The 25,458-nt window shown below is 45.4% G+C and overlaps 1 protein-coding gene and 1 long non-coding RNA gene across 11 annotated transcripts in view; one reads left to right on the forward strand and one right to left on the reverse strand.

Annotated features, from left to right (window-relative positions):
* The first annotated feature begins 2,534 nt into the window (after window positions 1-2,534).
* LOC309659103 (inactive ubiquitin thioesterase OTULINL-like) lies at window positions 2,535-23,970 on the forward strand. 2 transcript variants are annotated; one of them, XM_082478865.1, is made up of 8 exons: window positions 2,535-2,613; window positions 15,583-15,742; window positions 15,829-15,860; window positions 15,967-16,058; window positions 16,823-16,972; window positions 19,200-19,328; window positions 20,239-20,508; window positions 21,345-23,970. In XM_082478865.1, the coding sequence occupies exons 1-8, from the start codon at window positions 2,550-2,552 to the stop codon at window positions 21,516-21,518; spliced, it is 1,071 nt and encodes a 356-aa protein (XP_082334991.1). In that variant the 5' UTR covers window positions 2,535-2,549; the 3' UTR covers window positions 21,519-23,970. The 2 variants fall into 2 exon arrangements, with proteins under 2 accessions (XP_082334991.1, XP_082334992.1); XM_082478866.1 differs by lacking the exon at window positions 2,535-2,613 and adding an exon at window positions 4,470-5,156.
* The window catches only part of LOC309659104, a 51,190-nt gene continuing 46,796 nt past the window's right edge, over window positions 21,065-25,458 (reverse strand). For 8 of the 9 annotated variants that reach the window (XR_014262590.1, XR_014262591.1, XR_014262592.1 and 5 more), the window contains one exon: window positions 22,138-22,767. This is a non-coding gene — a long non-coding RNA (uncharacterized lncRNA). Of the gene's footprint in view, window positions 21,372-22,137; window positions 22,768-25,458 lie in introns of those variants that run through there. The other variant, XR_014262589.1, reaches the window with a different exon arrangement.

A 25,458-nucleotide genomic window follows, 5' to 3' on the forward strand; every position in this document is an offset into this window, starting at 1 on the left:
AGCCAGATAGTTTTTTTTTTTAAGCCTGTGTATTCAAGATGTGATATAATGTAGAAGGCAAGAATATGTGTTAGTAAAGGCAATAAAGGTTTGTCACAGTCTATATACAAAAAAAAAAAAAAATTCAATCACTGAGCTAGACACTAAAGATTCTAGATCAGAATTCTTGCCCTTAAAAAGCTCACAATCCATGTTGATAAAAAAGATCGATAGCCTCGTAACTGTTAAGACAGGTAGTAAATCACACTTGGGTAGACCAGAAAGCCAATCAGAAATCTCTATGTGTAGTCACATCCTCTATTTGACTAATAGTTATGTGGTGTTTATTATGTGCCAAGCATTACTCTAAGGGTTTGGGATATATTTAATTACTTCATCCCCATAACAGTCCCATGAGGAAGATACTCATTTGAGCTCCATTTTACAGATGAGGAAACTGAGGCACAAAAAGTTTAAATAATTGAGCAAGTCCATATGGCTAGTATGCAGCCAGGCCAGGCAGTCTGGTTCCAAAGCCTAGGTCTGTAAGTACCACACAAAGAGGCCTTCCACTCAGCTTTCAGAATAACAGTGAACATTACAGCAAACCACGGAAACCTGACTGTGAATTAATTGAAAGGATTTTAGGCTGAGTCCAAACAGCTGTGTTCATAAATTTTCTCTTGTGGGAGGAGGGGAAAGTTACTGGCTCATTTGTTTTGTGGTTAAAGGACTCAAGAAAATTTTATTATATCACAAGAAATTAGTCCTGGTACTTTCAGCTTCTAGAATAGACAATTTGTACTCATCACAGCTCATAACTTTGTTTAGGTTTAATTATACACAGCAATTTTAAGTCATTTATTTTGTATAACATGGCTCTATACACGCAAATCATGGTTTATGGCTGTGGAAAAGTACCCCTCTAGGTTAAAATCGAACTTGGATAGAAGGGATTTTTGTTTTCTAAACATGCAGCAGAGTTTGGGAACGTTTCTTATTATCTTCTGTGAATCATGGGTTGCAGAATGGTGGGGTGATTGAGAGATCAGACCTAGGTTCAAACTCTGCACTAGTGTTTACTGAGCCTCAGTTTCCTCATTTGTAAACTGAAGATAACAATAGTACCTACCTTGGGACTTCCCTGGTGGTCCAGTGGTTGAGAATCCGCCCTTAATGCAGGGGATGTGGATTCAATCCCTGGTCTGGGAACTAAGATCCCACATGCCCCGGGCAACTAAACCTGGCAGCAACTAGAGAGAAGCCTGCAACGAAGAGCCCGCGTGCTGCAGTGAAGACCCAGCGCAACAACAAAACAACCAATAGTACCTACCTCCTGGGCCAGTGTGAGGATTAGGTGAAATAATACGTAAAATAATACATAAAAAGATTATCAAAGTGCCTGGCCTGATGTCAGCTCTCAGTAAATGTCCAGCATTATATTAATTGCTGTTGCTCTGATTCAGAACTTTCCTGAAGTTGCCAAAGACCTGTGGGATCCTCTAATCATTTGCTCTGAGACTCAGAGGGGGGAAGTGGTTACTTGCAGACATTGCCCTAAATATACTGGAGCCACCTAAAATTCCAGGGTGTTTCCCACATCTTTCTTTAGTTATGGAATTTTTCAAAAGGTACCAAACCATGTCACATGCAAGTCTGTTTGTCTCTGGAATTGTGTATATTGGAGAAGGAGGAAGTGTTCACCAAGATTTTAAGTTTCTTCCTTTTTCTCGTGAAAAAAAAAGGTCATCTGACAAGAAAATCAGGGGTGAAAGGACCTTGTTGTGAGTGCCTTTTTATTGTTGGACTGTTTATTTTTACTATTCGCTACTGCCTTGTTTTTTCCTTGTGATAAACCACTTTAACAGATGATCAGCTTTGTCAATAACCGCTCCTAATTAAACTGAGTTCTAAGTAAGCACAACCCCGTTCTGCTGAGCCGGAGGGAAATCAAGATCAGGAAATCTGCCCAGTCTAGTGGAACAGGCCCTGGGTCAACAGCTGGATTCCAGTCTCGCCCACCCATAACCTTGACCGACCAGCGGTTTAACGTATGGGCCAGGGAAGGGAATGCTGTAACCTTGCCATGAGAGGAAAATGGGACCAGTCCCTCTCCCACACCATCCCACCCACCAGTCTTCCTTCCCACTCAATGGGCCTTCGATATAAAGTGCCAGGGAGGTCGTAGGACCCGTCCAGGTGGACTCCCCAGGATGTTTCCCGAGAAGCGGCGTTTGCATCCCAGCAGTAGCTTTCCCACCCCCGCCCCGCGGAGCACCAGCGGCTCTGCGCAGCCCGGGCTGGCGACCCAGAAGGCGCGGAGACCCCGCCCACCCTGCAAGGCCCGCCCGCTTGGCCCCGTCCCCGCCCCCGTCGCGGCCTCCCATTGGTGGCCCGGTGTGTCAGTCGACGAGCGGGCTCCCGGGGCGGGAGCGCAGGCTGCGGTCCCCTCCCGGCGCCTCTATCGCCCGCCAGCCGCAGGGAAGTGAGACCGGGCGCCGGCCGGCGGCCGCTGCCTCTGACAGACCCAGCGGTCGAGGCTCCGCGCCCATCAGCAGCCCGCGGCCGCCATGGCGGCACGGAGGAGCCCCCCGCGGGAGCAGGAGCGGCAACGACCTCGCGACCCCGCCGCAGGTGGGCCCGGGGCCCGGTGGGGCGGGGCGGGGCGGGGGCCGCGGGCGCCCGGGACGCGCTCGCCCCCGCCGGCCGTCGGCGCAGCCCTGGGTTGGAAGGTTCGGGGCCCGCCATCCCAGGGGTGGGAGGTCCGGGGCGCCCCTGCCCGGGGCGGGGAGGGGGACGGGCTGCAGGGTTTGGGGGGCCGTCGGGGGCGGGGGTCGCCCCTAAGTGAGGAACTGCGCCGTCGGGCCGAGGCAGCGAACGACCCTCCGAGGCAGAGCAGACGGGTTCCTGGAAAGAGAAAGCGGGTCCTGCGGGCTGGGATGTGTTGCGGCGGGGTGGGGTGCCCCGGCAGCGGCTGGGGTCGGGCCCTGGCGCCCACGAGCGCCGGTGTCCCCTTCTCGGTGTCCCCTCCGAGCCCTTGATTGTTGTCGGAGGGAAGTTGACGGGTTTCGCGCTTTGCTGGCAGAGGATGTGGCCCACACCTTCGCAGCAGTCGAGACTCGATGAGCAACAGAGAAAACTCTGGCTTTTGAAACAAAAATCTCACCAGGGGCAGGAGCGGCAGCCCAGTATGGCACAGGTGGCCGAGGTCGCCGCGCGCCACCTGTGTCGCGGCGTCTCTGCCCTCTGCGTGCGTAGCTGGGCCCTCACCGGACGAATGAAGGGTGCTTTCCTTGCCATGCTTCCAGCCCCAGGTCTGAGGAAGATGATCTGCTTCTCAGCTTGGAGCACATTCCCGATTGTGTATTTTCCTGGAGGCCACCCCGGGGGTGAGAGCCCACGAGTGAATTTGGGGAGCACGCCTGTTCCAGGTGCCGCAGCGTCAATGGGAAGTTACTGGGACTGCTTCTTAGTCCGGATTCTTGGTCCCAGCAGGAGCTTTTGATTCACACAGCAAAGTGTCGGGTGTGGTGAAAACAGCCCGGTTCTAGGAGACAAGACATGAGTTCTAGACATCCTTTTGCCCAGGACTGTGGGCCTCGAAGCTTCTGGGTCCTGGTCCATAAAATGAGGGCACTAGGCTAGCTGATCCATAAAGCCCCTCCCAGTCTAGAATTCTGTGATTGACGTATCTCCCACCCTCAGAAGTTTGGAGAATGAACTAATTTTCAACCTTTCTGCACCTTGGATTCTTATAGAATTAGCCAAATATTTCCTGGGGGTGTATCCATCTGAACTTTTTCATATGTGATTTTCTTCCCTTCTCCCTGTGTTGTTTCGGCAGAGCAAAGCTGGAAGCGGAGGTGGGGCACAGCTGGGAAAAGCTGGCTGGGGGGCGCCGAAGGGTATCTACTCTGGGCTTAATGTAATTGTCAGGAATTTTCCCTTCCAGTGCACCAAGTTCAAGGTGTGCCAGCACTGTGAGAGCAGAGAGAATTCTTTCCTCAGCTTCAGCCTAAAGGGAAACATTTTCCCTCCTTAAAAAATAGTTTGAGGGCTTAGGAAAAGGAAAGCCAACACTGCAATTGAAAACACATGCCCGCAACAGAGCCTACAAGAGAATGCTTACAACCAAGTGGTCCACAGTTGCTATTTTTTGCCAGCCTGTTTTGTCACTTTTATACTTCTACTCTTACGTTTCTGTGAGATGGATTAAATAGCAAATAAAGTGTAAATTTTGGCACCATGTGTTTTAGCTAAGTAGAAATTCTTGATTGGCACAATGACTGAATTTGAAAGTGACCTTTCACCTGGCTCCCCGGAGCGGGTGGGTGCTGTCCTATGTGTCTGCAGCCCCCAGCGTTGTCCCTGCCACAGTAACAGTGGGTACTGGAGCTCTCTTCACGGTGCTGGACACGGAGACACTGCCCATAGTCTTATGTAATCTCTACAACCACCGTCCTGTGATGCTCGGAATGGTCAGGGAATTTCCTCAGAGTTTCCAGCTAGTAAGTGGTGCCGGGATTCAAGCCCTGGCAGCCCGGCTCCTCCCGCAGCATGTTCTTAACCATCGCCCGCTTCTGTCTCCTAAAACATTCAGGCTTATACCTGGGAGCACTCTAGGTTCCAAAGGTACCTCATCACAGTTAAGCTGTTCTAAAGCAAAGTTGGCTTATCAACTTAATACCATCGTTGTTGCTCAAGGGAACTCACAGGTCTGTGTGCGGGAGAAAAAGTCATCATTATCGAGTTAAAACTTCCTACACGTGTGTTTCTTTATACGTGGCTCTGAAGTCTTTATGTACCAGTTAAAGGAGTTAATGGACTATTGTATCTGACCTTTCTCTCCTGCCCACTTGAATCCTCTGGTCCATGTTCAGTTACTTAGGACAATCTGTTCTCAAGACGGAGGTTATATACACATTTATTGATTTGTAATTAATTGAATGGAAGAACACTTAAATGTCACGTTACAGTAAGTCAACAGGGAAAAGTTTTGGTTTATACACTCATTTTTCCAGTGATCTTTTGTTCTAGTCATACTCTATTTTTCTACTTTTTCATTTAATTGAGCCGGAATAGACAGAGGCCATCATGTTTAAAATAAGAGGATAATAAAATGTTTATGTTCATTTCTAAGGACCCTTGTCTGTTAGTACTGTTGCTGGGATTCCCAGGTAATAAACAACAATCCCAGAAACTGTAGCACGTAAGATGCTATGCTCAATAAACCTCTGAATTAAGAATTTAATAGTAAGTCTTTCATTGTTGATTTAACCAGGTGACTCTGACTTTGAGTTTATGTGGAACTGTTGGATGTTGGTTACATAGTAATTTATTTTTTTTTTTTCACACACACACACTGTATTTTATTTTTACAAGAGATAAATAGACTGACACCAAGCATTGTACATGGATGACCACAACAAAAGCAACAATGATTGCAATTACCAAACATGAAACACACTCATACTATGTCATAATATTGACATTCAGTCCAGTAATCCTCCACTGTAACAGCTCCTTTACTTTGCAGTGAAAATTGATTTGTATATTCTTTGCCTCTGAGTCCTTGTGGGATTTTTTTTTTTTTTAATTCAGACAGAAAGTCACAAAAATTATACTCATCCTCATCAGTTCACTCAGTCCCATGTAATTAATTGTTTTTTTTCATCTTGATCTTTTGTTAGCACTTTTATGAGTTCATCAGTTTTTCATCAGAGTTCTGAAAATGCTTATTCATTCAGTTCAGCAGTACAGTCAGTTACCAGAAACCTGTACTTGTCAGAGTCTTTTCCATGAATTTCTTGAAGATGAAACCCTTTTATAGGAACATATTTGCAAAATCATCAGAGTACACCCAGAACTGTCTGTAAATGACAAAAGACTTAAAAATGACCACAGTAAAAGATTTGATGAAAGTTCATAATAATGCAGTTGACAAGAAAATTAGTTATTTCTGAGATATACATTTTAAAGTAATAACTAGGATTATGACTTATAACATTATACCAGAACATATAAGATTTTTAGAAGTTTCATGTAATGTCTGGAACATTTATATTAACATATTTCCATACATATTTCCATACAAATACAAATATAAGAATTTTAGAAATTTCATGTAATGTCTGGAACATTTATATTAACATATTTCCATACATATTTCCATACAAATACAAATATAAGATTTTTAGAAATTTCATGTAATGTCTGAAACATTTATATTAACATATTTCCATACAAATAACCCAATGAAAGTTTAGTATTAGTTGTATTGTTTGTTTTTTTATACTGCAGGTTCTTATTAGGCATCAATTTTATACACATCAGTGTATACATGTCAATCCCAATCGCCCAATTCAGCACACCACCATCCCCACCTCACCGCAGTTTTCCCCCCTTGGCGTCCATATGTCCATTCTCTACATCTGTGTCTCAACTTCTGCCCTGCAAACTGGCTCATCTGTACCATTAGTTGTGGCTCACGGGCCTAGTTGCTCCACGGCATGTGGGATCTTCCCAGACCAGGGCTCGAACCCGTGTCCCCTGCATTAGCAGGCAGAGTCTCAACCACAGCACCACCAGGGAAGCCCTGGGTTCCTTTATTATTAATTTCAGCAAAATTCTTTTTTAGGTAGGCATAGATCCCAGCCTTGGAAAAATAGCAACTGACTAGTAAAAGTAGCCCCTCACCTTGGCCAAAGGGAAAGAGGCACAGAACACAGGCAGCACTTACTGGTAGTTGGATTACACGACCAGTGAGACTTTTCTTTATCTGTCACGATTTCCCCGAAGGGTAGTTTTGGAAATCAATAAACGTGTGATAGTATATTTGAGCTAACAGAAGCAGCCAAGGACGGAGGAAGCCCTGACTCCAGAGTAGTGCGTCTCATCGCCGGTGATACATTGGAATCACCTGGGAACTAAAGACAAGACTGGCGCCCAGCCAATAAATAGATTCTCCACAGGTGGAGCCAGGGCAAGCATGGTTCCGTCTCGGTGGCAGCGCCTCCCAGGCCTTGGTTGCGCTTGAATCGCTGGGGATCCTGTAGAACACAGATTCTGCTTCCATGGGGCCCGAGGGTCGTCCTTCTGAGCGCCCCGCTGGTCAGGATGTGGCGCATCCCTAGACTTCGAGTACGATGCTCTGTAATGTTTGGCCAGTTTGTTTTGAAGCCTCTGGTTTCTTTTCAGGAGAGCAGATCTGAAGCACTGCGTAAAGGTAGACGGGGCCGCGAGGGGTAGAGACTAGGGGAGGGGGACAGGGAGACCTCCGCCCTGGGCTCCCATCAGTGGTGGGCCCAGCCCGACCTCTCAGTTGGTTCCACCAGTGGCTGGGGTTACGTGGTGAGACCGGTTCCTGGTTATGGGAAGACCAGCTCTCCGAGGCCTCTGGCTGGGATGGTGCAATAGGCGATGCCCCATCACTCTCTCACTTGTTTAGAGGCCTTTCCAGATGACTCTACTGGCTGCCAGGATATGGGTCTTTCCTATAAGCAAGGAAAGCCAGAAAGATTTTTGCATAAGAGATGACACATCCATTGAATATAAAAAAAGATACAAAAAACAAACCAACAAAACACACACACCATTGGCTTCAGAGTGGAAAATGGCATTGGAGAAGGGAAGCCAATTAGAAGGATGAGTAACCAGTAGCGACAGAGGTCAAATGATTCTGGTTAACGGAAAAATCACTGTGTGGCGAAAGTGGCTTGTCTCAGGGTGTACCTTATTTCTCTCTTGGTCACGTGTTCATAAATGATCTATTTTGGGATGTGGAAGACAAGCTTAGTTTTTAAAGGTCTAAGAGTTGAGAGAGGGACAGAGCACCACGGAAGCCATGACAGGTCAGAGCAGTGAGCCAAGTCCAGTAACGTGAAATTTAGCAGGGATGTGTGTCAGCTCCTGGGTCTAAAATGCACAGAGCTTGCACACGCGATCTGGATAATCCCTTGCTTCCCTTCCCAGGTTCTGAACTAACTGAAAGGTACACACGGAAGTCAGGGAGTTTTTAAATATCGGCTCGGTGATAAAATCCCTGTGTCTTAGTCATATGGCCAGATGGGCTTGCAGGCAGTGCCTGAGCTGTACTCTCCCCTCAAAGGTCAGGCCTCTCCCCCAGAGAGACAGCAGCCCCAAGGGCACCTCTCGGCAGGCAGGCAGATCCTAGTGGAGAGGAGGGGGCTGAGCTGAGCAGAGGGTCTTACACCTGCCATCAGGTAAGTCTCCCTCCCTCAAGAAAGAGGGAGGGTAGAGGGGTGGAGGCCAGTATCAGATCTCCAGGACAGTTCTTCCCCCTGGAGGTTTGAGGACAGTGGGATGAAAGCACCTTTTCTCTCTCCCCCTTCGGCAGATGGGGAGATGTGCTCCAGCAACAGGTCTAAACGGCTTTAGGTTGATGGCAGGCTGAATACTAATACAATCGCAGGCTGCATTAGTGTGAATGTATCATCTAGACAGAGTCTGGCCAACCACGGCCCACAGGCCAGATCTGTCCCACCCAGTTTTTATATGGCCTGTGACCTATGAATGGTTTTTACATTTTTTAATGGTTGGAAAAAAGATCAAAAGAAGAATACCATTTCCTGACATGTGAAACTTATATGAAATTCAAATTTCAGCGTCTTGTAAAAAAGTTTTCTTGGAACACCACCCCGCTGTGTACTGTCTGATGGCTGCTTCCCCTCTGTCGGGGACGATCTGAGTGGATGGGACGGAGACCAGATGGCTGGCAGTGCCTACAATACTCTCTGACCCTACACAGAAAACTTGCTGACTCCCGATGGAGCGTGAAGAAGTGGTCACGTGGTTGAATTCTCTCCCGCTTGGGTCACACTCAGGGCAGTGTGTTCTGACCTGCGGTCTCACTCTGAGTGTGGGGTGGGTCCCGAGAAGGGTGACCGGGATAATGAAGAGACTACCCCCCTGCCCCTCGCCACCAAATCATGTCGAGTGAGGCCTGGTGGAGAGAAGGGGGTGTGTCTGATCTAGAAGAGAAAAAGGCACAGTGGGAATGACAGCTGCCTTCTGAGTTCATGCTTGTTAATTGTTTTGCATTCTTGGAAGAGAATTACTCAGGAAGGGCAGTTGGGTAGTTAATTCAAAGGGCACTGACCTTGGGTCAGAACACGTGGGTTCAAGTTCAGGCTTCTGCTTGCTTTCTCTGGGCTTCAAAGATGAAGTGTGCGTGTGACATCTCATCAGGTGGCCAGGTCCGCAGTGAATGAAGCTTCAGCTTTCACCTCAGAAATGCTTTCCAGCCAGTGGGGGGCGCAGTCATGAATCCACTGAACCGGAACCCGCGTGCAGTGTGGACGGCGTGTGTGCGTGTGTGTGTGTGTGTGTGTGCGTGCGTGCAGGGGGGAACCGCGGGAGAGATTCATTCTGCTTGAGGGGCTGGTGTGACTCAGGCCTTGGAGAACCAGTGGGTTTCCAGCCCCTTCGGCCCAAGCATCCCGTGTTTCTGTCAAAGGTCTAAAAGGCTGTGGTGTGGAGGAAGAATCAGACACGTTCCTCGTGACCCCAAGCAGTAACGAGTCAAGTGGTGGTGACAGCTCTGGTCACACCAACCTCTTGCCTCTTTGTTGAGACAAAGTGATTCATCTGAGGTCCTGCAGCTGGAAAATGGCAGAATAAAGACTGGGTCCCAGGCTTGTTCCGCCAGCCCGCCGTCTCCACCAGACCAGGGACAGGGCGTCTGCCTGGCTGGGTACAGTGACCTGGAGTTCTGGGGTCCCCGGAGCCTATCCGCTTTTGTGCTTCTGTAGTTGCGTGGGTTTTAAACCTCTGCCACATGGTTAGAAAATTAAAGTGATGGGCGGAATTTTACACACCTAACGCTGTGCCCAGTACCTGAAAATACCCTGAGCTATGATGTTATTAAAAACACGCACCCAGTCCCCTCAGTGTTTGGCAAGGAGCATTTCCTGCTGTGTTTGCTGCCTCTTGGTTGGCAGGAGCCTTGGGTGAAGCATGCCCAGTCCTATGGGATGTGGGATTGCGCGCGTAGCCTTGATAAGTTGGTTGCATGACAGGGCTACCCTTGTGTGTCTCGCTGGTCATGACTTTCGAGATAAAAACTTTCGCGTTGGTGGTTCTCTTCCTCAGTGATACTGATCTCGTAGTTGTTGGTTGTAGAACTCTACTAAGTGGGAGACCATGGTTTCTTAACTGAGCAGGATTAATACCTGAAGTTCAAAAGTGTAGAAAGTCTTTTGACCTCACCATTTCAAAGATTTATTAAGAGGATATTTGTCCTCTTTCCCACATAGGTGATACAAAAAAAACCCCAACTAACCTATGGTTTTGCATGAGCCAAGACCATTTAAACGCAGCCTTTCACTCCACTGTGCTGACTTTTCTCTAGGAGTCTCCCATTTGCTCTAAATTATTCAGAAGCCTTGATGACCTAACAGGATTTGTTCTGTATGTTTATCGTTCTGTTTGCTTATTGCTTAGTTTATATGTTTGGACGAATGTACCGTATTTTGCTTTATTCTCGAGCCTCTGAGGTTCTCAGAACTCCGCTCTGAGAGCGATGACCCACCTTGGCATCCAGCATGAGGGCCTCGTGTTATTCTGTGTCTCGGCCGGACCCCGACACCAGGACGTGCTAACCTGTGGGCCTGGGCAAGCTGACCAGTAGCCTTTCCTGACAGCAGGGCATCTCCCACCAGACCAAGAGCTCCCTGGGGCCAGAGCATGTGTGTTTTCAGTTCACTGCCTGCCAGCGTGGCGCCCAGCCCAGGGTAGGAAGAAGTAGCATAACCGAAGGGCGCGGGGCAGGAGGGAGGGGGGCTTCCCGGGCCCCTCCCAGTCCACTGTGCCACGTGGCCTGTGTGTGCTCCTCTCTGGGGCACCCCCCTCCCTTCACCACTCCTGCCACAGAGAAGGGGCACGGCCGTCCCGGGCCCTATTTGCTTCCCAACCCATCCATCTCTCTTGGCCACTCTTCCTACCATCTCCTGCTAATCAACCAGAATATGGCATTGAAGCTGATAGAAATATCTGTTGTATTTATTATATTAAATTTAGCATTTTTCACCTTAAAGTTTTTAACAAGGTGATTTTCCCATGTGATATGTCTCGCTGCCCCTGCTGTCTCCAATGTGGAAATTAGATCGCCTTTGCCGCCTGTTTAGCTCAGGCCTAGGCTCCGCCCCGCGAAGCCCCCTCGCTCGTAGCCCTTGATCCGCCTCCTCTGCCGCCGCCTCTGCTTCAGGAGAACGTCAGCGGGCCGGACCCGGGGGCAGAGGAGCCGAGCGTGGAGCGAGCTCCCTGTGCCGCTGCAGCCCCAGGGGCGGCCTGCGGGGAGGCGGGCGCGGCAGGGGCCGGGCTCCAGCCCGGGGCACCACTGCAGGTGTCGCGGCGAGCCAGACCCCGGGGCTCTCCCTGCGAGCCAGCCTGAGGCTGGGGCAAAGTGCTGTCAGCGTGATCACTCGGTTTCCGGCTCCTCTGGGTCTTTTAAGTTTTGTTTTCAGGTTTGTTTTTTTCTTTTTGGTTTCCTGTTTGAGTGTTTGAATTATTTCAGTTTTGGTACAGTTTAGAGAACGGAAAGAAAAAGGCTAAGTAGAGTTTTACCACAAAAAAACAGTGGCTTTTAATGTTTTCAGTTCCAGTCAGTGGTCTCATCTGCCACGTGTAGTCTGAGTGATCACAGATCGGAGTTTAGTGTCGCATGGCCACACTGCTGGCTTCAGGAGGTTCTGGTGTCATTACCCAAAGGACATCGCAACTACCTAAGTGTTACCTCGGATTGTGTGGGTTGAGGTCTCAGCAGGTGGCAATGGTGATGACTGGGGGTGTGTGTAAGACCTAGTTCATCCACTTTCCGCTGTCATAGGAATGCCTGGTGCCTCACGTATCACCTCATTTCAGCCACCACCCAAGCGGTCCAGCCCAAAAGGGTTAAAAAGAAATTTCGTTTTTATCTCTTGATGAGCATTCAAAAGGATCAAATCCATAATTCCTGGCAACGCTTGTTTTCCGCCTCTTCGTCGCCAAAGCCACCCCTCGTCCCCACTCCCCTTGTTTCTTGCCCTTGTTCTCGCTCCTCTGTTTATTATGTTGAAAGACTGACTCCATGGTGGTGGGACTTCTCTCTCTTCCTGTTAGTCCAGGGGGCGCCCCCCAAGGCCAGCTCCCCGTTAGGCAGGGCACTGGGTAGGGGAGGGGAAGTTGGGCGGGCTGGTGCTGACTTCTCCCTGGCCGGTTGGCCGAGGGGGACCCCGGGAAGATTCTGACATGGAAGATCTTATCCTGTCTCGGCTGCTTTGGGGGAAATGAGATTTGACTCAGGAGATCATCAAAGCTGTGATCATGATAGTATTTTGCTGGGTGCCTCATTTATGGCGTTCTCCTCCGTGTCTGTTGTTTTGAGTTGTAATCCAGTTATTGATACATGCAGGAGAGATTTTTTTAAACTCTCTTTTTAAAGAGTCTGGATTCCACTTGCTGTAGCAGAGCTGGTTTGGGATTCACTCAGCTCCATCATTCAGAGGCAGGGTAGGCAAGTGGGACAGCGTCCAGCTTCCGCATCGCATTGCCCCGTGTGTTTGAATTCTAGCTCTGCGGCTTATTTCATCGTTCTCTCCCTCGCAGTGTCCTCAGGTGATAAAATAATAATGAACATGTTTTGGGTACTTGCCGTGTGCCCGGCCACGAGCTCGGCACTTTTCCCAACATTTCCTTAAACCATCCCGCAGCTCCAAGGGGGCCTCCGTGTTACCAGCGAGAGGAGCCCCTGAGCCGCCCTGCGTCCCCGGCGCTGGGCTGTCCTGCTGCCCTCCTTCCCGGGGTTAAGGGACAGGCACGTGGGGGCATGGAGTCACCCACCCCGTGTACTGCAGGACCAGGGCCTCCTTACGCCACTGCGTTTCTAGGAGCAAATGAGACAATTTCTGTAAAACGATTGCCACAGGGTATGGCACGTAGCAAAAGCTCAAACTGTAGCTCTTTTGAACTGTCAAAGCCCCACTCCTGATAATATTTTCATACGAAGTTATGTGAACACCTCGGGGTTGTCTCTGAGCCGCAGCCCACTCCCCTGTGACCTCCTGAGTCCCGCCTCCAGGCCGCTCCCTGGTACCCACACCAGCCCCCATGATACGCTCCCTGGCCCTTCTTGGCTTGAGTCACTTGACCAGTACCTGTGGGTGCACTGGGTAGAGTGGATACAAGGAGTTTAGGCTCGTATTCTTGGTTTGCATGGGAAGGGGGTGTTGAGCCCTCACATGTTTTTTTCTGAGAAGTTGATCATATCGCCCTTTCTTGGGTTGGAGGTGGGTTTAATTTCAAGGATTAGGGCAGTAGGCTAGGGAAGTGCGTGTGTGTGTGTGTGTGTGTGTGTGTGTATGCGCGCGCGTGTGTGTGTAGGTGTGAGGAGAACATAATCTGCGGTGGGTCCCCATGGAGGCCCTGGCAGCTGTCGAGAGGCCTCACGCTCAGGAGAAGCCCCTATTTCAGGGGTCTCGAATCAAGTGCCCCGAGGGGCCGGGCAGTATCTTTTAAGAATGCAGCCCGTCGATTGGAGTCCGTGTGCGGCGGGTGAGAGCAGTGCCCCGTGGAGGGGCCAGCAGCCAGCCCCCAGCCCTCCAAGTGCACGCAAACACCAGGACGAGCCGGTGGGGAGCAGGCAGATGCTCTAAAAGGCTCTTCACAGAGGAAGAGCTGTGAACGTGTTACTGCAGTGAGGAATCATAGCCGGTCCTGGGGTTTAGGGAAACGGAGGCTCGTACATGTGGCGGGAGTGTCAACTGTTTGAGGGGGGCACTTTGGCAACGTCTGTAACATCTGGAAATGTGCACACCCTTTGACCCAGAGTTTCCTCTTCTAGAAATTATCCTAAAAGATACCGTGAGTCCACGAGGACTGTTGGAGGAAAATGTTTGTAAAAGTGAAAAACTGGGAAACAATCCAAATGCTCGTCAACAAGGCAGTGATTATGTACACATATGATGCTCTCTCTTTATACTAAAATATTATACATTCTTTAAGAAGAATAATGTAGACTTTTTAATAAAAGTCTGAATTATAGATGCAAAGGCATTATAGCTTACGTTTTTAAGCAATTCATTAAAAACTTTGTACTAAATATCTAGTAGAAGTAAATACATAATTAACAGCTAATCAATTGTTTTAAACAGGTAAGTACCTGCTTTTGAAAATGTACTTTTCCAGTAAAGTGTACATGATGTCTCTCTGCCTCTTACAAGCTTATTTCTCAGAGCTGCATATGAATGTACAACAATCTAAAAATAAATAGTTTAATTGAATAATAAAAAAATGTACTTTTAAATAATTATAAACATGCATATTTTTATTTGTTGGTAACTTTATTTCTTTATTTGCTGGTAAATTCTTTCTTTATTGAGAGTATATATATTTCTTTATTGAGAATGTATAGCAACTTTACTGAGATACACATATCAAATATCCATACGATCAAAAATGCTAAAATTGTAGATTCCGAATCCAGGAGGCTTTTACTACAGTTAATCATTGGAATTTTACTAAACCAATGTGCCAGGGAGGGAACTGTTGCACAATGAACCCCAGGAGGTTTGGCCACCATTCAAAAGTTCTCTTCCTCATTTGTACTTCAGCATTTTACGTGTTCAAACATAATATAATTAGGAATCTGCTGCACATAGTAAAATATTGCAAGTACGTAGTTTGGGCTCTCCTGGCCTGTGAATTTTCTCTCCTGTCACATCAGGAATCGTAGTGTACCCTGTAAGCTGCACACCTAGCTCCATCCACGACTATTCTAAGTGGCCCACTTTCTGGAAACGATGTCTCTGTGCCTGCTGTCTGAGTCTCGTTCTGTGCGTTCAGATGATGGCATGTGTTACGGCCCGTAATGACCTAAGAGTATCGCCGTGGGCAAAAGTGGGTGGTGGCCACACGGCAGGAGACGCCCCTGGTGTGACTGACTCCTGTGGGCTCGGTGCTGAGCAGACTCCCTTGGTCATTCTTGGATTTAACAGATATTCTACACGGTGCAAGGCGCACTGTGCTGGTTCTTAAATGATTTCATTCCATCTTTCTCCAGCGAGGTCGGTATTTTCACTCCCATTTTACAGTCAAGAAAATTCAGGGTAAGAGAAATGAGGTGTCCCACAGTCAGACAGCTGAATAAGTAGGAGAAACGGGTTTTAAATTCAGGTCTGAGGGATTCCGAAACCCACGCTCTTTATGTGCCCTGTTCCTCTTGAATTCCGTAGAACAAAGATATCCTCATATGTGACACTGATTATAGGAGAACTAGGTGTTTCTTTAATTTTTAGATTGAATTTTCAAATGCTTTAAAAAATGTTTATATAAATCAATGATAGACTCTTTACAGGTAAAATTATCCAGTGTATCTTTTTTTCCCCCTTAAACAAAGCAGGCTTGTGTAATTGTGATGTATATTTATTTTATTTTTTATTGAAGTATAGTTGATTTACAATGTTAATTTCTGCCGTACAGCAAAGTGACTCAGTTAGACACATATATACATTCCTTTTTATATTCTTTTCCATTATGGTTTATCGAGTATATTAAATATAGTTCCCCATGCTATACAGTATTATTATTATTATTATTAAATTTTTGTAGGAAATGACCAAGTTCACTCCTGGACGCTCGTCACCAGCCAAGCCTTAGATGCCGCGTGGAGAGTAGCAAAGGGGTCAGTGACGTTGGCAGTTTCATTTCTGGTGGGCACCCTCTGCTACTTCAGAAGGCTACATTTATATTTAGGGCACTGGCTGAAAAGGTATGTGGCTATGTCATCTTTAATTTTCAAAAATGCCCTTGCTGTTTAAAATAGAATTTTGATATTATCGTTCCCTTATCTTTTAGGTGGATTGGATATCTGCAGAGGAGATTCAAAAGTCAATATTTTCATGCATATGTTTCCTTATTTTTAAAGTGCAGAGAGGGTTCAAGAAGGGAAAGGAAAGGGAAAATTCACCACCTTGTATCTTTGATTTGGTTCAGGGAACCTCAGCGTGGAGGCAGAAGTTGATATACTCAGTTATTGTGCAAGAGAATGGAAAGGAGAGACACCCCATGCCAAGCTGATGAGGAAGGTGTGTCTGTTTATACAGCTCGTGGTGGGTGGAGAATTTGTGTGTAAAAATCGGGAAACACGCATTCCATTCTGCTTTACCAAATGTGGCACCAGGAACAACCGTGGCTCTAATTAAAAGCCAAACAGCTGCTAGACATTGCGTTCAGGCCTTTCACCTAGAGCTAGTGCCTTCGAGGACTTAGGTAAATTAGGCCCGTAATTTCAGGACACTTGAGCGTTATACCCTTTTCAGCTCCCTCCTGGCCAGGCCTATGAACACATCTGCAAGGACTGTCCTTGAAGGGATTCAGGCACCTTGACATAAAACATTTTGAGGATTTTTAGAACTTTCCATCAGACCAATCTTGGTAAATATTCGCAGCAGTGCTGTCCAACCTTGTCACTAGCTAAAGCCAAAAAAAAAAAAAAGAGAGCGAGAGAGAGAAGGAAAAAGAAAAGTACATTTAAATGACACTTTAGCATGGGCTTAAAAGTATATATAGTATTTTTCACTGTGTTCAGGTTGTAGACATCATCTCCCCAGAATGACATTTCCCGGCTCTGGGCTTCCAGGAAGTTACCAGCTAAAATAGCACGACATGGACTCCATACACACAAAAGTCACTTGAAAATTACACGTGTTCGCATTCATAATTTATAATTGTTTTGTTTCTGTTGTCCGCTTTACTGGGGAGTAACACCTTGCTGAAGATGCAGTGGATTTGCTTTCTTTACTCTCTCGTCCAGTGGAATTAACGACAGCCTCTCCTCTCGTGCTCATAGGCTTACAAGGAGCTGTTTTGGCAGCGGCACATTAAATGTGTCCGACAAGTAAGGAGAGACAACTACGACGCACTAAGGTCGGTGCTCTTCCAAGTCTTCAGCCAGGGCCTCTCTTTCCCATCCTGGATGAAAGAGAAAGATATTGTGAAGGTACGTTCTCACACCGGAAGTTCGGGAAAGGCCGCACTGACGGGGACTGCAACACAGGTGCTCGGGGTCTTCTGTGGGTGGCTTTGTGCACAGGGCATCAGGAGACTGAAGGTCCTTTAGCCCAGTCCTCTGTCTCTCATGTCAGTTTGCAAACAAATCATCTCAGAAGGATAGTCGCACTCAACTGTGTTTGTTTTTAATGCCGGCATCTTTTCTTGAGAAGGGCATCTGTCCTTTATAAGTTAGGTGGTCTGCTAAAATTCACTTTTCTACTCTATGGTTATTTGAGTGTTGACAAGCACAGTGTGTAACCTCAACCCCAGAGAATCCCTCGTATCCCTTTTTGTCAGTCCTTCTCTCACCCCCAACCCCAGGCAACCACTGATATGTCTTCCGTCCCTTTAGTTTTGCCTTTTCCAGAATGTCACATAAATGGAATTATTCGGTGTGTAGCCTTTTGAATCTGCCTCTTTCACTTAGCATAATGCATTTGTAGTTCATCCATGTTGTTCCATGGATTTGGAGTTCACTCCTTTTATTGCTGAATGGTGTTCCTTGATATGAATATAACATATTTTGTTTATGCATTCATGAGTTGAAGGACATCTGGATTGCTTCCAGTTTCTTTATTTATTTGGTTGCCCTGGGTCTTACTTGCGGCAGGCGGGCTCCTTAGTTGCAGCTCGCAGGCTTCTTAGTTGTGGCATGTGAACTCTTAGTTGTGGCACGCATGTGGAATCTAGTTCCCCGACCAGGGATCAAACCCGGGCCCGCTGCACTGGGAGCGCGGAGTCTTAACCACTGCGCCACCAGGGAGGTCCCCAGATTGCTTCCAGTTGTTGACAATTATGAATAAGGCTGTTATAAATATTCCCATACAGGATTCTGTATGAATGTAAGTTTTCATTCCTTTTGGGTAAATACCTAGGAGTGAGATAGCTGGGTCACATGATAGGTTTATGTTTAACTTTATAAGAACCTGGCAACTCTTTTCCAAACTGGCTCTGCCATTTTGCCACCAATAACGTATGAGTTCCAGTTGCTCCACGTTCTCAGGTTTATTGTTTTGTTTCTTAGCCATTCTAATAGGGGTGCATTTGTGTCATTGTTTTTTGTTTGCATTCCCCTAATGGGTAATGATATTGAGCATCTTTGCACGTGCTTATTTACCATCAACATTACCTCCTTGGAGAAGTCTCCATTCAGATCTTTTGCCCATTCTTTATTAGGTTGTTTGGGTTTTTTTAATATTGAGTTTTGAGAATTCTTTATATATTCTGAATACGAGTGCTTCATCAGCTATGTCATTTGCAAATATTTTCTCCCAGTCAGTACCTTGTTTTTTTTCATTTTCTTAACAGTGTAAAGCAGCACAGTCTTATGAATAACCTTAATTTTTATTTGAAAGTAGTATGCCTAACCACAGATGTACATTTAAGGATGGAGGAGCAAAGAAATATAAAGTATTTGCATATATGTAACTACACACGGTCTACTTCCTTAACATCTTCCGTTTGGAGCTGTTTTTATTGGTAGTTTGATTGCATCTAGCAGTTAAGTGTATGCTGTGTGCCAGCCCTGCTGCTAGTTGCTGAGGACAGAGAACTTAGCCGAGGCCCTGGGCTCCACAAGCTCGGCTGGGTGGGAAAATGTATCAGACACCCACAGTGGATCAGATTCCTACGTATTCTATAATCTTATTTAGTCCCAACAAGAGTCCTGCAAAATGGCTAGTACTTGCATTGATTTCTGACAAGCGTCATTGTCTCCATTACAGTGGAGATGAGGCTGAGAGGTTACATAACCAGTGCTGGTTGAGCAGTCTCTCAGCAGGCGAGTGACAGAGCCAGGTTTGAACCCCAAAGTGCATCCTTCTACAATCCACATTTCCCTGATGTACTATGTCACTCTAACGGTGCTTGGTTAAAAATAATTTCTAAAGGGAGATACCTAGGAAGTTCGGGAAATGTTTTATCCAAAAAGATTGTTTCTGTAGACGTAATCTTCATTTAGGTTTTCATCAGTTGTGAAACTGTGAATTAAGATGATCCAAATCACTTAATCCACAAATCTAAAACAAGACTATACGTTTTTACTTAACTGTTGTTACAGTCTTTTCAAATGAAGATTTCTGAATGAGATAAGATTATCTCCTGTGACATATTCCAAATTGTGTGTCAGACCTGTTGAGATACTGATCACTGTTGGCATCTACTTCCTTTTCAAGCTTCCTGAAAAACTGCTCTTTTCACAAGGTTGTAATTGGATCCAGCAATACAGTTTTGGTCCTGAGAAGTATACAGGTTCGAATGTGTTTGGAAAATTACGTAAATGTGTGGAATTATTGAAAACACAGGTGAGTCTTTAGGGGGGAAAACTAGGAATGAAAGCATGCATCCCACACGCAGCCCCTTTTCTGCATGTCAGGCATGCCCCTTTATGTCCCGCAAGTAGGAAGTGCAGGCAGAAATAGTCTTCTAGTAACTGACCATTTCCTTTCCTGCTCTTCTTTCTCCTTCCAAGTGATGAACGAGAGCAGTGTTGTTCTACGTGATGATTAGACCTATTATGGGCTAAGAGGGCTTTTGTGGACTGGTCAGAAACCTTAACAATCACGTACCTTTGTTGTTTCCCCAGAAAAATGCGGTGCAAGGTCCAGACAAGGCACTGGGAAATGCCCTTCTGAAATGTGCCTATTAGTAACTTGGGGACTAATTTGACTAAGATTTTTTTCCCTGCACTTAATAAACACAGATTTTAGATCATTGAAATGAATCCTCCTTGGGAAATACCATTTTTGTGCCATGGTTTTCTGATCTGTAAAACTAAAATATGAATAGTCTCAACCCTGTACAGTTATTGTAAGGATTTAATGAGAGAATGCACGTAGATTGCTTTGTACCCCACCCTGGCACACAGTGAGTGGTAAAGAAAGAATACTAATTAGTACTGTTCTTCACTGGAATGTCCTTTGTGTAACCCAACACCCTTAGAGGCAGCTTTAGGAAACTGACTTGTTTAGTATTTTACCTAGTAGGTGGTGCTTTTTTGAAAAACTAGTTTAAATGAAATATTTTGTTATTGTAAAAGTAATAAGTACTTAGGGTTAAAAAAATCAGTGTCAAATGATATAAAATGAAAAGTTAAAGTTCGACTCCCCTCTATTAATCTCTGGTTTGTTTTATAAGTACTTTAAAAATTATGCAACAGTGTATGTATTCACCTTTGCCGTTTAAGTTTCACTTTACATCTGTGTTTGCTTTTAGTGGACTGAATTTAGTGGAATTAAAGATTATCACAAGCGAGGAAGCATGTGCAACGCCCTTTTTTCTGATGCTATCCTGGAGTGTAAACTTTACGAAGCTCTGAAGTTCATCATGCTCTATCAAGTCACTGAGGCTTATGAACAAATGAAGACCACAAATGTCATTCCCAGTCTTTTTCGACTCCTGTTTACCCGGGAAACCTCTTCCGACCCTTTGAGCTTCATGATGAATCACCTGAACTCTGTAGGTGACACGTGTGGACTAGAGCAGGTAAATGGGGCAGAAGAATCGTGTGTGTTTGATGAAGGACGGTGCTGGCAACACCTGAGCACATAGGTGTTTGTTTGTTTGTAGTTTGCTTTCAGCCATGATAAATCCAGCTGCAAAGAGGTGGCGGGTGGGTATGAGTGCCCTCAAATGAGGAAACGAAGAGTGATAAACCTTCCTGCCCGGTGCTGGCTGCTGCGTCTTTGCAGCCCTGTGGCTGGCGGGCGGCAGTGCTGGGAGCGTTCCTGACCTTCCCGCTGCCTCTCGGGCGGTAACAGGCTTTCCCACAACAGAGGTTACCCAGGAGCAAGTCCAGCTGCAAACTGAGGCAACATCTGGGAGAGCATTTGGCTACTTAGTGCAGACAAATAGAAGTTATTGAAATTTTAAAAGAAGTCCAGACAATGCTTTTATTTCCCCATAGAAAAGGGCTTTCGTTTTGCTTTGCTTTGCTTTCCTTTCCTTTCCTAGGAGGTGCTCAAAATCATCTGACATTTTAATAAAAATTGATTTAAAACGATAAAAAAAAAAAAACCGTTCGAAAAACAAACAGTGTAACTTTTACTGTAAGCATTCCTTTATTAGTTTTTTTTTCCAGGCAGCTTTCCCTGTGATTTCTTCACGCTACTCCCCAGAGAGAGAAATTTCTCCGCTTGTCCCCTGCCCTCCGCACCACGGACGTTCGTCCCCAGCCCCGTGCCCACTCCCTGGTCCATGTGTGGGTCTGTCAGCAAGTACATCGTCATCTCATGAGCTGCAGAAGAATACTCGCCCTCCGCTGGTGAGAGGTGGGAATTTGGAAATGTGTATCTGTGACCTCTCTTTCATCTCTTCCCCAGATTGATATGTTTGTACTTGGATACTCCCTGGAAGTAAAGATAAAAGTGTTCAGACTGTTCAGGTTTAACTCCAGAGACTTTGAAGTCTGCTACCCAGAGGAGTCGCTCAGGGAGTGGCCGGAGGTCTCCCTGCTGACTGAGAATGACCGCCACTATCACATTCCTGTCTTTTAAGTCTGCCTGGACCGGGCACCAGCTCTCGCCGGTGACAGTGGTCACACTTGCAAGTAATGTTTGTTTCTAGAAAAGCAAAGCTAGTATTGCTGCCACTGGAGGAATCGGGACCTCCCTTTCCAGGATTACAGGTACACTGGACGGAGACCCACGTGCCTTCCCTTTGTTTCCAGTGATTTCCTCCAGAGCCCCTGCACTAATGTATTTGTGGGTTGGTGGTTTGACCTTGTTTGTAAAGGCTCTGGTCATTTCACCCACAACAGAGCACAAGGACATTTAGTTTGGGAAGAACAACAACAGGAAGAAAGCGAGAAGAAAACAAGTAGGGGAAAAGGACTAAAGGGAAGGAATTTCTTTGTCTATAATCTTTATGTTCTTTGTTAAGAATCTTATCTTTGACTGATTTTGGATCTTCATAAACATGGCCTTATTTTATAAGCATTACCTTCCCAGGAATATCTATGGTATATTAATTTTCCAGAGCCATTTGATTAACTTTAAAATTGTGTGTGTGTGTGTGTGTGTATTTACACTCACACACACATAAACATGTATAATTTTATATATATATATCTAAACACATATGTACACATAGCCACTACTTTGTAATGTTGTACAATTTGTTTTACATCTTTTTTTTTTTTTTTACTATCGCATCTGGCTAGTTTAATATGTTTTATATAGATCAGAGATCAGTTCTGTAGATTAAGGCAGCTGAATGACAATCATTGTACTGTCACAAAAATATTAAACGGTGTATTTAATGTGTATTTACATGTGTATTTAATGTGTGTAGGGAGAATCCTGCCTCCTAATCCCCAGAACCTGTAAATATGTCGGGTCAAATGGCAAAGGAGAACAAGGCTGCAGGTGGAATTAAGGGACTAATCCACTGACCTTGAAATAGGGCGAGTAGTCTGGGTTCTGCAGGTGGGCCCAACATAATCACAAGGGTCCTTAAAGTGGAAGAGGGACTTGGGAGAGTGTCAGTCAGAGGGAAATGTGAGGTCTGGAAGGACAGTCAGAGACAGATGCAACACTGCTGGCGTTGGTTACTTACAGCAGATACAGGAAGGAAGTTACTGCAGTTTCAGGAAGGAGCCACAAGCCAAAGAATGTGGGTGGCCTCTGGAAGCTGGAAAAGGCGAGGGAACAGATTCTCCCCTAGAGCCTCCAGAGGGGAACGTGGCCCTGCCAACACTTTGATTGGAGCCCAGTGGAGCCCGTGTCAGGCCTCTAGCCTACAGACCTGTAAGACAATAGATGATATGCTGTTTAAGTCGCTAAGTTTCTGGTAATGTGTTACACAGCAGCAGTAGACAACTAATATACTCAGGCTAACTAGCTTTTGGTCATCTTTATTTTGGAAATACTTTTTCAGTTTATTTTGGTAATCTTTATTTTGGAGGTACTCTGCTCGTCTGTTTTGAGTTTCAACAAATGTTGAATACAAAATAACCTTTAGAATCTTGGCTAATGATCCACTACTTCACGGTTACACACCCCTTCTAAGAACGTCTTAACGTGTTTGACGCTAACGTTTTCTCACATTTCCATATTTTACTGTAAATAAAAAAGAGGTATGTTAAATGCTGTGGTGTATGAAAATAACAATCAGATTCTTCTGTAATGGGGACGATCACCTGTATAAGCTGTACTGCATAAGCCAGTGCTGTGCCTGCCGTCGTTTTGTTCTCCGGGTGAAGAGCTGCAGAGCAGCGAGCTCAGCTCCAGGGGCTGTGCGTTACCTTGACAGGTGCGCGAAGCAGGAGTTCTCACGTGAGCTCTACAGCCCTTTCCTGCTTGGAGGCATCTATGGCTTTGCATCACCCCAGTCATTTAATTGACACTGTTGCAAGTTATCCCCTTGATGTGTTACTGTGACCAAGAAAAAATGAACTCTCCCCTCTGTGTTCACAAGCAGATATGATGACAGCCTGCAGCAGTTCTCCTGAGACTGACACACGTAGAATTGCTGCTCTGGACTCCTGGCTCCACCTGAGCCTGTCCAGGTATGTACCTGGCACGTGTGTGTTCCCACTGGCCTTGCATCTCCTTATCCAGTGCAATGATTTCCACATCAATCCAGGACTGAAAGGAAGAACTTTTTCACAGGGATGGGCAGCCTATAACTCTGTGACATATCAACCCATGATGTTTATCCTTAACTGTGTTGGGGGGATGGGGCAGGGTGGGAAAAGAATTCTTTAAAAAGAGGGGCAAGACCAGATTGTGAAGAACATTTTGATACAATGAAAGTAAAAAATAAAGATGACTTCTCAGTAATTGCTGTGTTTTGGGAAAGCATCAGAACAGAAGATTTTAAGGGAAGAGGTACTGGGTATTTTTATGTTTTTAATTCAGTTGTATAATCGAATGTAACAAACTAATTAAAAGGAACTGCATATAAATTAGCACCACTTTTAAATGCCAACAATAAATTGGAAGTGAATTTCCTGTGTGATGCCAACATTTAATGTCTCTCTAACCTTATAGGGTTCAAATGATGAGAGGAATTTTAGCAAAAATGAAAATGTATGCCCTTGTCCTTTTTTGATGTTAGCATAAGTTTCTCTCTTAAATTTTGGCCATGTGTGTCCACACTGAGGGGTTGTATGAATATTAGTACAAGACTGACTTTTTTATTGTGGTAAAATATACATAATATAAAATTTACCATTTTAACCATTTTTAAATGTTTAGTTCAGTGGCATTAAGTACATTCACATTGTGCAACTATTACCACCATCCATCCTTAGAACTTTTATCTTCAAGACTGACTTTTTTGATAAGCAAGTTTAATTCCCCTGCCTGGTACCTGGATTTCTTTTCCTTTTCACATTATCTTTCTATCGTGCCCTTCTAATCTCAGTATTTCCTCCAGCCTTAAAAGACCCTCAATGTAAAGTCCAACGTGAGGGAGGTTTAGGTGACCAAATGAGTCATGCAAATTATGTTTTGCTTTGTCTCCAAAGTAAAGAAATAACTACAGATGGCTTCTGGTTTCATCCTAGGAACACTATCATTTGAAAGGTCCCCAAGAAACTGTATTAGTTCAGGGCCACCTTAGTGACTTGAATTTCTTGGATGTGGGCCTTCACAGCCCTGAACCAAAGTCATTTCCACCCACGGGGGAGCCAGGGGAAAGCCCCAGGGCCTTCTCTGGTGTACGGGAGAGCCCCAGACAGAGCTAGCATAGGTTCAGCCCAGTCTCCAGGAGAGAAGAGCAGCTCAGATCAGGGGCATTCCTGTTAATTTTCCAGGGACTTTCTGCAGATGAATTTTGGATGGAAATATTTGTTTTTGTTATATATCAGATGATTTTCTCATATTTTAGTGAGATCTAAGAAAGACCATTTTAATTCTGTCCAGGCAGGCCTTGGGGAGGAAGAAAAAAATCTAATTTATGAGTACTCTGAAAATGTTGGGAATCCACATTAAAGAAGGTATATGTTTTTTAACTGATAACTGACTTGATATGTGAAAACCTATACAAATAGGAATAAAGGAATGACTAATTCAGAATTAGTTCTCTTAAATAGCAAGTTTCTAAAGCTGCATGATTCTTTTTATAAGAATGTGTTTCACACTGCTTAAGACTATGTAAATTGTTACTGTGTAAATTTTAAATATATATATTTTTATAGATCTAAAACTTTAATGGTCTATTGGGTTGCTTGTCATAAGTTGAATATTGTTTCATTACCTTAGTATTGACTATACTTAGGTATACTTTTCTCTATAGTCACTCAGTTTCCTTCAAATCCTGTTTGTCACAGTGTTTGTTTTATAGTCAGACACAAAATTAAGTGGGTCCAAATGGTACAATCACTTCTATATTATTTGCTGAAAACAGTTGAGTCGTCCCTCAATTCACTTTGGTTTTAATCCTGTCATACTCCTCTAGGCTAAGAAAATGAAAGCTTATCTGGACTACATT

The sequence above is a fragment of the Balaenoptera physalus genome (genome assembly GCF_965194825.1).
Source record: "Balaenoptera physalus genome assembly, contig: SUPER_3_unloc_7, whole genome shotgun sequence".
Classification (NCBI taxonomy): Eukaryota; Metazoa; Chordata; class Mammalia; order Artiodactyla; family Balaenopteridae; genus Balaenoptera; species Balaenoptera physalus.